Here is a 17,446-nt window from a genome sequence, read left to right as displayed (position 1 = left end):
ACACATAAACGAGGTACAGTATAATTGTGTAGCGGAAATGGTTCTTTTGCGCGGAAACATTGGGAAACTGTATCACGTCACGAAAGCTTCTACGGCTAGCTGACTCGACAATACAATGGGTATTTGGGACTGGGATTACGACTAACATTTCATAATGAAAATTTTCTCTTTTATAAATAATTAGTAATGTCTTTCTTGCATAAACAAGCTATAATAGTACTGTACAGTAATTAAAATAAATTTGACCACGATTTGCTGCAGTTTCTCTCAGTTTATTAAAATAATTTGTAAGGCCACAGTTTAGTAGATAAATAAAGTCGTTAAATAAAGTTGTGAAAAGACCCGTTGGTCACACTCCGCGGCGTACTGAAAATATTTTAGAGCTGCTAAAATGCACTATTCAAGCCTTAAAATGTGACCAAGCATAAATATTCCATCTGTGTTTTCAACATTAGTTATAAATGGTTCTGTATTTGTTAGGCTATTTCTTGTTTTCAACTTTTTAAATATTAACCATGGACAAATTAATAAATTAATTAACTAATGAAACGCTTCACAAAGTTAGCTACGGTTTTTAATTTTGATAAAATGTCTTGGTGTAAACGTTCATACTATTAAGTTCATTTTCTGATGATGTGGGTCTTCAGGCTTTTTCTTTAATTCGAATATTTGTTGTCACACCTCTGATCATCAATGTATTGCGTTCATGTTATGAAACAATTGGTATTTAGGAATTGGAAAAAAACTCAGGGTTTTACACATAGACCTACAATCTTAATTTATTAAATTACTTTAACATAATTAAAATGCCGGAGGGCCAAAATTTAATACGCAGAAAAAACCCCGATAGCACGCCGCACTAGCAATTTGCTGAACAAACACTAATACCAATAAAAATCAAGATGTTGTAGTTTATATTTATACTAATTTCATCTATTTGAGTTGTTATTTATACGGTCTTATTTAATGACAAAAATAATATTTATTCATGCTAATATCGCACAATTTATTTTCAAATGTCAATGCGTGTTAAATCATGAAAGAGAAAAAGAAGAAATATTTGTCAATCCTCATACTATGCGTTAGAACTCGTTCAAAAAATCAATATACCGTGTGACTTATATTGTAGTACAATCATAATAACAACAACGTGTATTTTATTCTGGCCTATAATATTAATTATGTTTGGGAATTCGTCACAATATTTTTAAATATTAAATATATTAAAATACCAATCCAATCCAAGGCGTTTCATTGGCTGTTGATGATGCAATAAGTTGGGCCATGGTTGTGTACTTATTACGTTTCCAAAAAACACCTCGGATTCGAAGAGGTAACATGTTGTGACAGGTATATAAAATATACCAAATTGGCTAGTTGAGAATTCTCAACTATTACCGCAGTACGCCTGTAACGACGAAGCCTACCGGTATAATGGGATAGGCTGATTTCCTTGTTAACTTAAGGGGTCATTTAATTACTGAATTATGATTGGTAGTAAAGGAAATTTACTGGAATCCTATTGGATGGTAAGGTGGAAGTAGGACCATGTCCATCCCATTGCAGTAAAGTTGAGCCACCTGCGACCATTACAATGTCCTACCATGCTAATGTAGGAGTGGGGAAATGTTATGCTTACTACTGTTTCTTTTAATAATTTAGTACAATTAATAAGAATAAAGAATACACTTAACAATATACAACAAATAACATTAATGTACGATGTAGTTTAACACTGTTCTCAACTATAGTCATTTTGGTATACTTGAGCACATTGATAAAGAATAGGATAAACTTAACAATATACAACAAATAACATTAATGTACGATCCCGTTTAACACTGTTCTCAACTATAGTCATTTTGGTATACTTGAGAACAGTGATAAAGAATAGGATAAACTTAACAATATACAACAACAATGTACGATCCCGTTTAACACTGTTCTCAACTATAGTCATTTTGGTATACTTGAGCACAGTGATAAAGAATAGGATAAACTTAACAATATACAACAAAAAACATTAATGTACGATCCAGTTTAACACTGTTCTCAACTATAGTCATTTTGGTATACTTGAGAACAGTTATAAAGAATAGGATAAACTTAACAATATACAACAAAAAACATTAATGTACGATCCCGTTTAACACTGTTCTCAACTATAGTCATTTTGGTATACTTGAGAACAGTGATAAAGAATAGGATAAACTTAGCAATATACAACAAAAAACATTAATGTACGATCCAGTTTAACACTGTTCTCAACTATAGTCATTTTGGTATACTTGAGAACAGTGATAAAGAATAGGATAAACTTAACAATATACAACAACAAACATTAATGTACGATCCCGTTTAACACTGTTCTCAACTATAGTCATTTTGGTATACTTGAGCACAGTGATAAAGAATAGGATAAACTTAATAATATACAACAAATAACATTAATGTACGATCCAGTTTACCACTGTTCTCAACTATAGTCATTTTGGTATACTTGAGCACAGTGATAAAGAATAGAATAAACTTAAAAATATACAACAAAAAACATTAATGTACGATCCAGTTTAACACTGTTCTCAACTATAGTCATTTTGGTATACTTGAGCACAGTGATAAAGAATAGGATAAACTTAAAAATATACAACAAAAAACATTAATGTACGATCCAGTTTAACACTGTTCTCAACTATAGTTATTTTGGTATACTTGAGAACAGTGATAAAGAATAGGATAAACTTAACAATATACAACAAAAAACATTAATGTACGATCCAGTTTAACTCTGTTCTCAACTATAGTCATTTTGGTATACTTGAGAACAGTGATACAGAATAGGATAAACTTAACAATATACAACAAAAAACATTAATGTACGATCCAGTTTAACACTGTTCTCAACTATAGTTATTTTGGTATACTTGAGAACAGTGATAATAGGATAAACTTAACAATATACAACAAAAAACATTAATGTACGATCCAGTTTAACTCTGTTCTCAACTATAGTCATTTTGGTATACTTGAGAACAGTGATAAAGAATAGGATAAACTTAACAATATACAACAAAAAACGTACATTAATGTACGATCCCGTTTAACACTGTTCTCGACTACAGTCATTTTGGTATACTTGAGCACAGTGATAAAGAATAGGATAAACTTAACAATATACAACAAAAAACATTAATGTACGATCCCGTTTAACACTGTTCTCAACTATAGTCATTTTGGTATACTTGAGCACAGTGATAAAGAATAGGATAAACGTAATAATATACAACAAATAACATTAATGTACGATCCAGTTTACCACTGTTCTCAACTATAGTCATTTTGGTATACTTGAGCTGTTGTAAAAAAATTGGTATCAAATTCTGAGCAATACAAACATGTTGTAAGTGGATGTATTTTGAACAACTTGATACATTTCTTGCTGCCACACATTTTGCTAGCCAGCTATCCGTTTCAAATTTGGTAAGAAATATACAAAATTGTAAGTTTACAATGTTTATTAGCAGTTGCCATTGACGCATTTGACTCTATGTTGTTATTGAAATAATCATGTACAAACAATACAAAATCCTTTTCTAGTTTTAGGAATTCCTGTATACCACAGTCACTGTAAGTGTAATACGGCGCTATTTCATTTGGGTACGCGCCTCTCTTCCTTCTCACAAGTATTAGAATTTGACTTTTGGGGAAATTTCATTTTTCCTAAACCTTCAACCTATCTGTTTTGCAATAAATTATGTATATTTTGGTAACATATTGTTGGTGTCATCTGTTTTATTTTTCAGGAACCTAATGTGTCAATTTACATCACTGATGAATATGCAGATTATTTTGATTATGAAGATGTTGGTGATGATTGTGATGCTCTTCAAACTAGCAAGGATTCTACAGGAACAAGAAAATACCCTGCGGCTAAGCATCTAACACCTAAAAACAATAAAAAGTTAAAGACAATTAATGAGAGAACCCCACATGAGGATTTCATGTTAGCTGCAACAGAAGCTTTGCGTACAGCTACTACATCATCATCGAATAAGAATGAAACAGGAGCCGATGATGAAGATCTGCAACAGGGGAAACTATTTGCAATGTGGTTGAAAAAGATAAAAACTCCTAGGCTTAAGCGCAAAGCGATTCAGCAAATGCAGGAGGTGATATTTAGAATACTTGATGAGGACGAAGAGCAACAAAGCAATTCTCAGTTTAACTATTCCCCTCATATTTATAATCATCCACCACCAACAACAAATCAGCCACCACCACCAATAAATCAGCCACCACCACCAATAAATCAGCCACTACCAATAATCAGCCACCACCAAATCAACCACCACCAATAATCATCCACCGCCAAAAATCATCTACCACCAAATCAGCCAGCACCACAATCAGACACCACCAAATCAGCCTACAACCAAATTAGCCACCACCAATCAATCAGCCACCACCAAATCAGCCTACAACCAAATCAACCAATCAGCCATCACCAAATCAGCCCACAGCCAAATTATCCACAACCAACCAATCAGCCACCACCAATAATCATCCACCACATAAATCAACCACCACCAAAACGTTCCACATTTTTTCCCTCGCAACTACAGCTTCTTCATAAATGATAAAATCGTCATTCATAAATAATAAATAAATAAATGGATTTGCAATTTAAACACTCAATTTACTAAGAATATTGTGTGGAACTGTATACTGTAATAGGCCTAATGACAATGTTACAATAAAATAATCAATCGCTTTTCTGAAGGTTTTCTCATGTCGATTTCCTTGCGTTACTATATAAGCTCACGTCGAGTTTTTCACCAGTCTTTACCATTTTTATAGATGATTGATATAGAGTATCAAACTGTGTTAAACCTGTCATTCCTTCCCAGCACGATCAAATGATTAAACAGATCATTATGTAATACTGCAAGATTATTCATTAACAATTTGGCTCGAATTACATTGAGATATTTAGGCCTACTGAACAAGAAATTAACTTTTCTTTTATTAATGAATTAACGGGTTGGTTTTAGCAAAGGTTCTCCAATAAAGGACCGTTTTACAATAGTTTATTGATCCGAGATTGATAATTGTATTCATCGTTTTAGGTTTGTTGTTTAAACATTTTACAGTTGGGACATCCTCTTAGTTCTATTTCTAATTACAGTACTGTGCTTTTGTCTAAATGCATTTGCATAATAATTGCTTTTTTGTAGTTTTTCTTGATGATCATTCAATATTTAATCCGAATAGCTATTTTCTTAAGGTCTGTCTACACTATCAAACTTTATGTAATCAAAAATGTGATGACGTGCCCATATATGGACATAATGATGGCATATCACTACCATAATTGAGTACATAAAGTTTGATAGTGTAGACAGAGATAGTATTATGTTGAGGATGGCAGATCTCACTGATTTTATTACGGTTTATTAAATTATATATTTTTTTCAAATTATCATTTTCAACTATAATAACTTGATAGTGTAGACAGAGATAGTATTATGTTGAGGATGGCAGATCTCACTGATTTTATTACGGTTTATTAAATTATATATTTTTTTCAAATTATCATTTTCAACTATAATAACTCAGAGTAACTAGTTCCGGTACTGTATAATCATAATATAACTGGCTATACCGCTATACTGACTGAGTGAAAGAAACTTGACTGCTCAGTTATATTTTATAAGAAGTTGATCCTTCCCCCGGGACGCCTGTCAATCCCAAATTGTGCCCATTAGTGTATTGAATGGGTTCACCATTGAATTGGATGAACATAATAGATCGTATCTATATATAAATTTACGTAAAGGCAACTATCAGTAATGTTTAAAAAAATATTAATTGTTCCCACGTAGGTTGAAGTGCGAAACATTTCGGAATAATCATGGAATAATTTACTTCATGGAATAGACTTCTAAATTGCACCACTCCGGTATTGATACGCTTATTTTTTGTTCACATGGTTAAAAAAAGCGCTCGAATAATGTCCCGGACCGGCCTTTCCCATAATAGAGTGACAGTGAATTTAGGATGCATTTCGTGCTGCCACACATTTTTCAGCAGCAGCAGCTTGCCGTTTCAAATTTGGTAATTATTTAAGCAGTCTAAAATTGACTTTGCTATTAAAGAACATAGACCATTTGCCATTGAAGTAATTAGGTAACAAGGACATATACATGTTAGTGTTTACCGACCTACCAACCGACCGACCGATCAACCGAACGACATAGTAAGTCGCGTTGCACGCGACTAAAAACTTCTTTTGTAGTATGTTTACGGTACAGTCTAGCTTTACCAGCACTATTACAACAACGTAATGCTAATGGATTTGAGGGTGTAGGCCATATGTATATTTATAATGTAGGCCCATTTATAATTTAGGCCTAGGCCTATAGTTAGTGTAAATGACATATTTCAATTTAGGCTTATATTTAGTGTAATGACATATTATTTAATTTTTAGGAGCCTAATAAGTCAATTTACATCACTGATAAATATGCGGATTATTTTGATTATGAAGATGTTGATGATGATTGTGATGCTATTCAAACTAGCAAGAATTCCACAGGAATAGGAAAATACACTTCTTCGGGTAGGCATCTAACGCCTAATAACAACAATAAAAAGGTAAAGGGAACCCCATATGACGATTTCATGTTAGCTGCAACAGAAGCTTTGCGTACAGCCACTACATCATCATCTAAGAACGAAACAGGAGCCAATATGATGAAGATCTGCATCAGGGGAATTATTCACAATGTGGTTGAAAAGAATAACAACTCCTAGGCTTAAGCGCAAAGCGATTCAACAAAGGAGGTGATATTTAGAATACCTGATGAGGACGAAGAGCTACAAAACAATTCTCAGTTTAAATATTCTCATCAGATTTATTAGCAACTACCACCAATAAATCAGCCACCACCTAACCAACCACCACCGATAATCAGCCACCACCTAACCAACCACCACCACCAATAATCAATCAATTCGTATCCTTCTAAGAATAACATTTATTCAACATTTATTCAGAGTGTTCTGTAGATTGTCTTATTAAAGTATTATTACCAAACCATTATATAAACCAAAGAAAAGTTTAATACATTTTATAATACTGTACATTTGTGTAAATTATTTAATGTATAATTGTTTTCTTCTTGCTGGCTTAATTACATTAACTTCTCCCGATTCTGTACTGTAATCTTAAATAATAATAATAAAATAATCTAAAATTAAATATTGTATAATTATAGCAAATTAAATTTTGTCTGAATCAATCCGTTACCTGACGCCAACAAATGAACAACAAAAAGCACAATTCACGAAGTTGTCTTTCATTAAATACATAATTTGATTAAATATAATTTACAACTGTTTTACAACCATTTTATTTTACAGTATCTGACTATGGAGGTATCCTCCATGATCTGACCCACATGTTGGAAATGGGTCGCTTTATAATTTGGCGAGAAATATACAAAATTGTACGTTTGTGACATTATGTTTACAATGTTACTCTAGTCCAACTCTCCACTGCCATTCAACTTTACCATTTCCATTAAAATAGTCACAAAACTCATTTTGTACAAGTTTAGCCGGACCACCAGCCCTGTTACCACATTGTGATTCTAAAGGAGCTATTCCATTTGGGGTTGGACCTCTTCGCCAACTTCCTTCAGTCACTATTCCAGTTTTTATATTTTCTACATCGAGATTATTTAATGTGTATATATTTCTTGAACTGGGCTTGGTGAGTAAATAATTGTGAAGTACACACGTACTTAAAACCATTGACCTTACGTTATTAGGGTGTGCTCTAAATGGTTGCTGAAATACACGGAATCGATTTGTCTGGATTCCAAAAGCATTCTCCGCTGTCCTCCTTGCCCTTGAAAGACGGTAGTTGAAGATTTCTTTTCCTTACTTATTCCTCTTGATGGATAAGGTTTCATAATAGTTTCTTTCAAAGGAAAAACTTTATCAGCCACTATTACATGAGGCATTGGTTTCTCCCTTCCAGGAAGGCATTGTGGGCCTGGAATATTGATCGTACCGTCATCAAGAGCTTTTTTCAACGAACACCCATGCCATACTCCACCATCATCCACTCTACAGCCGACATCAACATATATGAATTTATAGTCTGCATCAACTAATGCCATTTGAATAATACTGAAATTGTTTTTATACATTGATACCCATCCAGGCCGTGGGTTTATTTGTATAATTTGTCCGTCTAGTGCTCCAATACAATTGGGAAACTGCCATTTTTCTTTAAAACCTTCAGCTACTTTTAGCCAATCGTCTTCTGTTTCAGGAACCTATGTAATTGCAATAAAAACATGTATAGTGTATTTGGTCATTGTAATGACATAATTTAAATTTTTTTTAGAAACGTAAACTTATATATAAAAATCCGGATGCGGATTCTTCAAAGCATTTTTTACTTTTATTTTCATATCACATTTAACATCAGACAGCACCAACCAGTGATCACTCAGTCAGGGCTCCATGGTTATATCTCGCACAATAACAGCTTATAATAATTAGTGGGGGGGGGGGGGTGCTACACGGACTAGTGCAGGTTCATGTGAATAAAAATAAATATTAATGTTATTCTATACCTTTAAGTAATCCTCTTTCAGCACATCATAAATGGCTTTGCATGTTTCAGGAATCAATTTACTCAAGGTGCTCCGTGGAACTCTATAAAGACACTCCATATCTTGATATGTGTTTCCTAGACAAAAGAAATCATTTATTTTGATATTTCAATCGGGTCTTTTTATGAGCATTTTTTGTTGAGTGCACAGTCTACATTTATAAACTACTTCAGATGTAAATTTGAATAACGAAACCTATGCACAACGTTGTCTGCTCGTGTAAACTATGACTATGTGAGTTGTAACATGGAGGTATATAATTTTTGTTGATCGGATGGCATTGGAAAAATATACCCACATGCATTCTAAAAACTAGGTAGGGGGATTTAAATCTATTCATCACAGTTTGGTCAATACGCTTCTGGAGTCAAATACCAAAAAAGCTAAATATATTTGTACCCGCAATTACACCGAATACTGTACTAATCTATCCGTATTTATGCCGTTGTGTTTCTTTTAATTTTTCAACCAGCATATAACAATACAATAACATACAATAAAACCCTAAAAATGAAAACATCATGCAGTTTAAAGTAAAATACGTTGTTGTAACTGATTATTTTAGCAGTTTAGATCTGATGTTTAGAAAATTACAGATCCAGAAAAGCGATCTGTCTACACTATCAAACTTTATGTGACAACAGAAAACGTGATGTGCCCATATATGGACACAATGTCATAACGCTACCATATTTGGGCACATCACACATTTTTATTGTCAACTAGTGCGATAGGGTAGACAGAGCTTAACATATCTATCTATACTGTAAAAGCAAGATATATGAGGTTTATTTTTATAGACCGGATTCTAGGCTAGCTAGATCGGAGAGAAAGCAAGAAGCTAAGTAATTCGACATTCTTACCTGATGTTAAAAAACGAAGCGTTAAAGCCAATCTCTCTTCTGGGGAAATTGCTTTTCTCATATGTGTGTCCTCTCTTTTTATTAAGGGAGTTATTTTTTCCAAAATATCATCGAATGATGATTTGTCCATGTGTGGAAAATATTTGTCTCTTTTTATATCCTCTGCCTCCAGTTCTTTTAAAAGGTCATAATATGCTCCATGGTGTAATTGTCGGCGTTCTATCCATGGTTTTACCCAAACACTACGTTTCTTTTGCAGTCTGTTTAAAGCTTTCTTCTTGCGTTGTACAGCTTCTACTATACACATAATACTGGTTACTTTCATTAGTAATACATGATCCATGTCAATATATCAAAAGATGACCGTACTAGCTGATAAATTGAAAATAATTGAACAATATAAAACTGTCCTGGCTGAATTTGTAATCAAAATGAGCGAGTAAGGAGAGTTTCTCAAATTGATAAGACGGTCCCTAATTCAAAGCATATCGCCATCATTCAAATAGGCTTATAAAAGTACGGTACATCACTCTCCGTTTGAAAACAAATTCGTAAAGTTTACATTATAGAAGCATGGAGGTAACCATGATTTAATATAGTATATAGTCTTTATGTGAATAGTAAAATGTAAAAATATGCGAGATTTTGACGTCTACACACTCATTTTGTTTCTTGTTAATCAAGATGCATTAGGATCGACCATAGAGATATTATAGTCACTATAATATCTCTATGGATCGACGCAAAAGTTTTTTTCAAAAATGTAAGCGCTCTAATATTAAAACACATAATCGTAAGAAAGACTGCATTTATTGTCTTTTTTTATTTATTTATTTTTTATTTCGATTTTTGTCCGAGTTTACAAGCTCAATTAGTATACGTATGAAACGCCATATGTGCCAAAATATTTTTCTTTCTACTAATATTAAGTCAAACCAAAACTAGGAGCCCTATAATCATTTTGTGGATTATCAGGGTTCAGTCATTTTAAAATGATGCATTTCTAATATAATGACCACATAAAAACAGTAGACCTGCTAGAGTGCGTTTTATGAACATTTACTAAACACCAAAAAAAAAAAAAAAACCGCGACGACCTGAAAATAAGTTATATATGCTGAATTTTGCCTATTTCGACATATTATAATGTGGTAGGCCAATTAGAGAAGAGTCCAATTTCACTCTTCCCTGAATACCATGAAGACTAGTCGTAATTGTCATTTTGTTGGGTTAAATTCAAATGGTAAATCAGGGAGGTATAAAAGACTTCTTCGACCCTTCAATTCATGGACCCACATAAATCTAATTTAGGTCCATGGTTTTAAATATTATAAAAGCAATCGTCATTAGCTCATGAACATCAATGCATACATTGATAGAGAGCTCTGAACAATGGAGAACAAGTCGTCTGCAAACAAACATCATACTAGAAGAAGAAATCAGATATTTTATATACTATACTGTACAATGTATGTTTTACAGGACTGCAACAAGTTATTAAGAAACTTAAAAAGAAAGTTTATGAATGCTAAAAATGGATCAGCTTTATTCATCAAAAGTGTTGTACACTACACAAAAACAACACATTTTTACCATTAAAAATACTATTTAAAATAGATTTATATGTTAAGCAACATTCTCAACTGGTCAACAATTATCTCTACACAATTTTGTAATATTATTGTTTTATTTGGGACAGTAGTGATTTATTTATTTTATTTCCAATCAAAAATAATAAAACATATATGTGCAAATACTACTGAAATAAAATGTACAGTATATGGTGACCAGTGAAACATGTTGCATTTTATAAAGCATGTTAAAATAACCAATCACCATAGGTAATAAAAAATATCTACACTTTAGAGTGTAAATCACTAAACACTATCACTATCATCTTGTCTGAGTAAAATATAATCTTATTATTTTTTTAAGTAACATTTATATAACAGTTCCTGTAATATATTCACCTTTAAATCAACACTAATTTTTTAACATTTCAACTAGTTTCTAAAATCAGAAATTCAAACAGATCTAGCTCGTCAAACTCACTGTTTATATGCATATATAAACTGCGAAGTGTTTGCGATTGATCAGCCGAATACGTCTATTATTTGTGAATGGTTGAAACTGTGGTTACTGGATTTTTCTGGGTAAGCTGATATGTGATACAGTATATGCCTGGGTATAAGATTATCTATAATTTTGTATATCAAGTAATGTACTGGTATATATGACAAAAAGCATGTCCAACTGCAATTCATTTTTTAATACTCTACCTATAGTGCATGCGAAGTATAATGAAAATTTACAAGCATGACAAAATGGAAACTAAATTTTAAAATGGATGTCTATGTACAAGTAAGCTTATAAAACAGAGCATATACTGTATTTAAACCAAAACAGTTTAGTTATTTTCACTGTAAGGTGGCAGAAAGTGAGGGTTAATTCCCTCATGTCTGGCTTCCCCACCAGCAGGGTTCTGTTGAAGTAGATGATCTGCTTGGTACTGTTGAGGAGGTGGAGCAGCACCGGTAGGCTGACCAGACTGCTGATCAAAGGGTTTTCCCTGAGGATTGCTGGCTTCTGGATACTGTTGCTGATTACCAGTTGGTAGCTGCTGTGATTGAGAAGCAGCATATTGTTGCATTCGCGGTGGCTGGTGAACATACATTTGACCAGATGGTGTAACAAAGTGAGTTTGTGGTGGGAAAACTGGAAAAGAGAACAACATGTCATTAAATGCCAGTAACAAAAATTGTACAACTAGCATTGGTGATGTGTTTTAAATTGTAGGTATGTTACCAGTAAATAGTGATAACTGTATCACTCATGTCGAAAAGTGATACCTTTTACAGTATATCATTTTCAGGAATTAAATTTTGAAGTAAAACATACTGGTAGGTCATCATAAAGAATTTCTAATAAGATTTTCACATTTTCACGCATTACATCACTATCCTTATTTTAGAAAGTTCAAGACTGTCATTTGAGTAATTGGCAAGTGACAATGAACACATACTACTTTCAGTAGAATAAGTAACTTATTACATTAAAGTAGTAAAGCAGTTGTACTAAATATGAGTGCTTGTCATTGCAAAATTTGTATCTGTAATAAAGACCATGTTTAGTACCTGGGGTTGCTGCAGCACTGGAACCTCCATGGTGCAGTAACAAAGGCTGCTGGATCATCTGAAAAAAAAAATATCACAGTTAGTTTGTGAATATATACTATATCGTCTAAATATATTGTTTACTATAAATTTATTTTAGTTAAGATCATTGTTTAGCAGTCCCTGACCAATTCATCTGAATATTTTATATTATGGTTTGTTGGTCAAATAAACACATAAAATGAAAACTAGCTGACCAAAACACAATGATGCAGTATTCCCATTTCAATTCAATAAACACTGATTTCTTTAAATGTAACAGCAAATAATAGCCATTGAAGCAAAGCTAAACAAACTCAGATATCACAAAACTGTTCTGTTCTGTTTTCTGACAAGAAGAAAGATTTAGCATAACAATAACATACTACTGTATAACCTAATGACGTCAGGAGTCACCTTACGATAAAATTAACCCCACTAAGCTACTATTGATCTTTCTAATTATCTGTCAGGCTTATTGACCTGAGCCTGCAACTTTTTTTTCTGAGAATGAAACAAAGTGAGTGGAAGTGAGGCATGGGATGCTATTCTCACTCTGTAAGCATGAGACTTTAGGGAAGGACAACAAATATCTTATGTTCGCTAGAGCGTAAAATCATATACAGTCAATGCACCCTTGCGCGAAGACGACTCAAGACCGACAGTATCTCCCTCTGCGCTCACCTGTCTTCTTCCTCCTTCTGAATCGCTTGGTTCTGGTGGAACAGCATAGGCCTAGCCTTCTAGCTAGGACCCTCGCATTCAAACGCGCTTTTAATACAGCCATTTTAACCAAATAACAATGTTATTTCATTAAACAATTAAATTAGAAGTTCAAATATTGTTTAGAGTTTTGAAATTTCCACTTTTAAGTGTATTTTGAACTATCTATTTAAGGATATGTGTACATTATCTCTAGTCGTTTTCTGTAAACGGGAAAATGGCAACTTTATCGTCCTCAAAAAGTTAAGACGACAGAATTTCACCCTAAGCTCCGCCCACTTAATTAAAGCTCATGCATACATTATTCATGAGCACTGTCCTGTGGCTTCCCGTCGTGTTTCGTAAAGTCCCTTTTGTAGGTTAAGGGTTGAAAGCTCAAGTACGTATTTCAGGTTGGTCAAATATATGGAAAAATGTTATTACCCCAATTGTTTGCCTGGTGCCTGAACAGCAAACAGATACAGACAACAGACAGACACAAGTGATTGCAAGTCCAAGTTCAACAGCACCAATAGCAATTAGCACTCCATCTATAGCTACTTCTGCCGCCTAAAAAAGACAAAATGACTAAAAATGAGCAAGTAACTTTATTTCTGATGGACCAAATGAAAGTAACTAAGGATTAAAAAAAAACCCTGATTTAAGCTGTTGGTACCATATTATAGAGCCCAACTTATTACAGTACATCAATGGAAAAAAGCTAAGGCCTACTAATAGATTTTTTGAAGTTATCCACTTCGTATAATGTATGAGGTGTGCATAAACAAGATGGTAATAGTCAACACATAGGCCTAATTGTTTAAACACAAGGCACTTAGTTTTACCGAAAGATGACAAAAAAGTGTCTCCTTGTGTTTGTTAACCTATATTTTGTTGAATTCGCGTCAAAACTACTTTTTGCTACTACTTATTTGGGGAAACGTTTATGAATACGGACGTGAATGAATGTGGTCGTCCTACTTTCATAACAGATATAGTTTTTTGTTTGACTACAAGTAATAATTCAGTTACAGTTTTATTTTACACAACATATTACACTGTATTTACAATTATTATAAATTATAATATAACATTTGATTGTGTGTGGATTTCATTACAATAAGCCATAATGGCTTTAATTTGTATCGTTGATCTCACACAGCTGATTTTTTTGGATTCAAGGATTTACAAATGTTTTGAAAATACCTACACAGTCTTCATACTGAAAGTGTGAAAAATAATTCCAATGACAACGATCTTCATCTTCATAATCGTACTCACTTCCAGCAGCTATACTCATCAATGTCATCTGATCAATAGCCACCAAGATTGAGATAATGTTCATCACAAGAGCACTGACAGCCTGAAAGAAAGTACAATTTGTACCAATTCAACATACTAGGCTTAAAGTTGACCAGTTTAAACATTGTAACTTAACTGGCAATAAATACTGCTCTGAAGTGGGAATGGGAATCAATCAATTCCCATTTTGTCATATTTTATTTCAAGCCAGAGTGCTTGACAATAATAAATAATTGAATTGAAATGTATATTGAGTTGGTATGATGGTATTAAAAGTTACATGCCTCAGTGAATTCTGTCAGAGTTCATCTCTAAAATTAAGTAAACAAAATTGTAAACAATTAATGACAAAATAATACTTACAACACATTTGTTGTCGGTTTTACTAGAACACAGACACAATATTCCAGCTGTCAAGACAATCTGAAAAATAAAGTTAGTTCTATGTTCTTCAGTCACTGACTAAACTACATGGACAATGTAAAAAAACATATAAAAATAATTCCTCATTATGACAAATTATATGTTTTTGCATATTTGTTATTCATAGGCAAGGACAAATTCCAAAATTATTTGAGTAAAGCTACTATATTGTAGTAAATTAACTTTGTAAACAGTGTATAGTCATTTGTTTCACAAGAAAATGTCCCTTTAATTAATAGAGGTTTCTGCTGAATAGGTCTCCTAATGAAGAGTTTTACTGTAAATTAAAAATAAGTAAGATTGTTTTAAAGCCCTATCATTTGCAAGAAATATCACCTACTGGTGATGTGTGTAAACCTAATTAACAAATTTAGATAATGAAGTCCATACTTACTGCCCCACCCCACAGTCCACTACCAAAGAATCCATAAATGAATGTTGGCATAACAATAGAAGCAATGCCAAATGCAACAGAAGTAACTGCTGTCAATATCATGAGAATTCCAAAAACCAACTGTGCTTTTTTGGAGCACTGAAGTGGACAACATTTGCGCTGGTTTTGATGGCCATAATAAGGTTGGGCGACACAAACGGTTGGTTGAGAATTCATTTTTCAAGCGAGCTAGAAACAAAAAATACAAAACTTTATTATGGTATTATTTCTGATGAGTATAAAAAAAAATCTATTCTTTCCTGTAGTGTAAGTTTAAAAAAAATATATTTAAACTATATAGATAAGTAAAAAAAAGACACAACAAATAATGCAACAACAATAACACCATACCATCAACCATCCATCTGACTCTATCAGACATGTGACTTTAGTTTTAATATATTGAGGAAATAGAGCTATTTCACAATGCATGTAAATTCCAACTTAGTAGTAGTACTGTATATCAATATACAGTATCAGGGAAAAACTTGTTACAATACCACTGGTACTGTATATTATACTAATGGTACATTGAAAAGGGTGGTTGGGTGGTTAAGCCTACAGTATTTATGATATATAATACTCCATACTTACATATTAAATTGCCAAATTCAATAATACTAGGCCTAGGCCAAAAAAGTATGATCAATCAACAACGGTGGTACAATAATATAATAAACAATGAAGAGTATACCGCCACCACACTTTCCATGGGAAAGGGGGGGGGGGGGGGAGAGAGAGATCGCGACGATATCACCAACACGGATGTGAAAACGTCACACATAAACGAGGTATAATTGTGTAGCGGAAATGGTTCTTTTGGGAAACTGTATCACGTCACGAAAGCTTCTACAACGGCTAGCTGACTCGACAATACAATGGGTATTTGGGACTGGGATTACGACTAACATTTCATAATGAAAATTTTCTCTTTTATAAATAATTAGTAATGTCTTTCTTGCATAAACAAGCTATAATAGTACAGTAATTAAAATAAATTTGACCACGATTTGCTGCAGTTTCTCTCAGTTTATTAAAATAATTTGTAAGGCCACAGTTTAGTAGATAAATAAAGTCGTTAAATAAAGTTGTGAAAAGACCCGTTGGTCACGCTCCGGATTAGGCCAAGTTGAGCCGCCGACAAGTTGAGCCGCCGCCAGAAAAACGTTATTTTCTATGAAACGCCAAATGCTTACTTTCGCCGGTGCTCGTTTCTATTTAATAGAAGTTCTATTTATATTAATTATTAGATATAACGATGCATATTCCAAAGTTTATATATCACGGTTTTTAGTATATATTATTAAATATTATAATTAAAGAGAAATAATTATGAATATCTGACTTGTAGATTCCAAAATATAAGGCCTAAAACATGACCGAAAATGATCGTTTTTAGCCAAAATTGACGTAAACATGTTGCCCCCTTAGGCGGCAGTTGTATGAACTAGGCCTACTCCATTTTTCGGTAAAATAATTGCATAAAATCACCGTTTTTTAGTAAAATATTTTGTGTATTAACATTGTAAAATTCAATAAAATATGATATTAAAAGATAGTAGATAAAAAATAATTATTATTTAACCTCATTCGAAGAGTATCAATACTCTTAGTCCTGAGAGACAACATGATTTTACGCGAGAAAAATATTATGGAGTGCACTGCACTTGAAAGAATTTGAAAGATTTGAAAGATTAAAAACAATTAAATTATTAAATATGACTACTTTCCTTTGCTGTGTTGTTATGGCTGTTCAAACCAACAAAATTGTAGTATGTAATTATTATTTATTTTCATGACACAATAAACCTAAAGACCATGAACTTATGTACTAGGACACCCCTCTATCACTACGCGAAATGTCGTAAAAGACGCACTGGGCGT

The 17,446-nt window shown here is 33.0% G+C and overlaps 3 protein-coding genes across 3 annotated transcripts; 1 reads left to right on the top strand and 2 right to left on the bottom strand.

The window, feature by feature from the left end:
* Positions 1-3,407: 3,407 nt before the first annotated feature.
* Positions 3,408-4,779, top strand: LOC140052078 (uncharacterized). The gene is made up of 2 exons (XM_072097470.1): positions 3,408-3,480; positions 3,804-4,779. Exons 1-2 carry the CDS (start codon positions 3,409-3,411, stop codon positions 4,356-4,358), a joined length of 627 nt encoding a protein of 208 aa, XP_071953571.1. The 5' UTR covers position 3,408; the 3' UTR covers positions 4,359-4,779.
* A 3,008-nt stretch (positions 4,780-7,787) lies between these two features.
* LOC140051646 (uncharacterized) lies at positions 7,788-9,976 on the bottom strand. Its single transcript, XM_072096921.1, has 3 exons — positions 9,551-9,976; positions 8,649-8,764; positions 7,788-8,345 (listed from the first exon to the last, which is right to left on the bottom strand). Exons 1-3 carry the CDS (start codon positions 9,891-9,893, stop codon positions 7,821-7,823), a joined length of 984 nt encoding a protein of 327 aa, XP_071953022.1. The 5' UTR covers positions 9,894-9,976; the 3' UTR covers positions 7,788-7,820.
* Positions 9,977-10,373: 397 nt separating this feature from the next.
* LOC140051984 (uncharacterized) lies at positions 10,374-16,234 on the bottom strand. Its single transcript, XM_072097346.1, has 7 exons — positions 16,157-16,234; positions 15,524-15,751; positions 15,070-15,129; positions 14,615-14,767; positions 13,849-13,974; positions 12,685-12,742; positions 10,374-12,265 (listed from the first exon to the last, which is right to left on the bottom strand). Exons 2-7 carry the CDS (start codon positions 15,737-15,739, stop codon positions 11,958-11,960), a joined length of 921 nt encoding a protein of 306 aa, XP_071953447.1. The 5' UTR covers positions 15,740-15,751; positions 16,157-16,234; the 3' UTR covers positions 10,374-11,957.
* Between the last annotated feature and the right edge of the window lie 1,212 nt (positions 16,235-17,446).

This window comes from Antedon mediterranea, chromosome 6 (genome assembly GCF_964355755.1).
Source record: "Antedon mediterranea chromosome 6, ecAntMedi1.1, whole genome shotgun sequence".
NCBI classification, from domain to species: domain Eukaryota; kingdom Metazoa; phylum Echinodermata; class Crinoidea; order Comatulida; family Antedonidae; genus Antedon; species Antedon mediterranea.
The sequence above is the reverse complement of the archived record's forward strand: the minus strand, read 5'-3'. Positions and strand labels throughout refer to the sequence as shown.

What these genes read in the sequence shown, in the direction of transcription:
- LOC140052078 (XM_072097470.1), top strand. Translation starts at nt 3,409, where the DNA reads ATGTATTTTGAACAACTTGATACATTTCTTGCTGCCACACATTTTGCT. An exon ending in AGCTATCCGTTTCAAATTTG is followed by an intron (nt 3,481 to 3,803) that starts GTAAGAAATATA and finishes TTTATTTTTCAG; the next exon opens with GAACCTAATGTGTCAATTTA.
- LOC140051646 (XM_072096921.1), bottom strand. Translation starts at nt 9,893, where the DNA reads ATGGATCATGTATTACTAATGAAAGTAACCAGTATTATGTGTATAGTA. An exon ending in GCTTCGTTTTTTAACATCAG is followed by an intron (nt 8,765 to 9,550) that starts GTAAGAATGTCG and finishes TCTTTTGTCTAG; the next exon opens with GAAACACATATCAAGATATG. An exon ending in TGAAAGAGGATTACTTAAAG is followed by an intron (nt 8,346 to 8,648) that starts GTATAGAATAAC and finishes GCAATTACATAG; the next exon opens with GTTCCTGAAACAGAAGACGA.
- LOC140051984 (XM_072097346.1), bottom strand. Translation starts at nt 15,739, where the DNA reads ATGAATTCTCAACCAACCGTTTGTGTCGCCCAACCTTATTATGGCCAT. An exon ending in GTGGACTGTGGGGTGGGGCA is followed by an intron (nt 15,130 to 15,523) that starts GTAAGTATGGAC and finishes TTTATTTTTCAG; the next exon opens with ATTGTCTTGACAGCTGGAAT. An exon ending in CAGTGCTGCAGCAACCCCAG is followed by an intron (nt 12,266 to 12,684) that starts GTACTAAACATG and finishes TCTCTTTTCCAG; the next exon opens with TTTTCCCACCACAAACTCAC.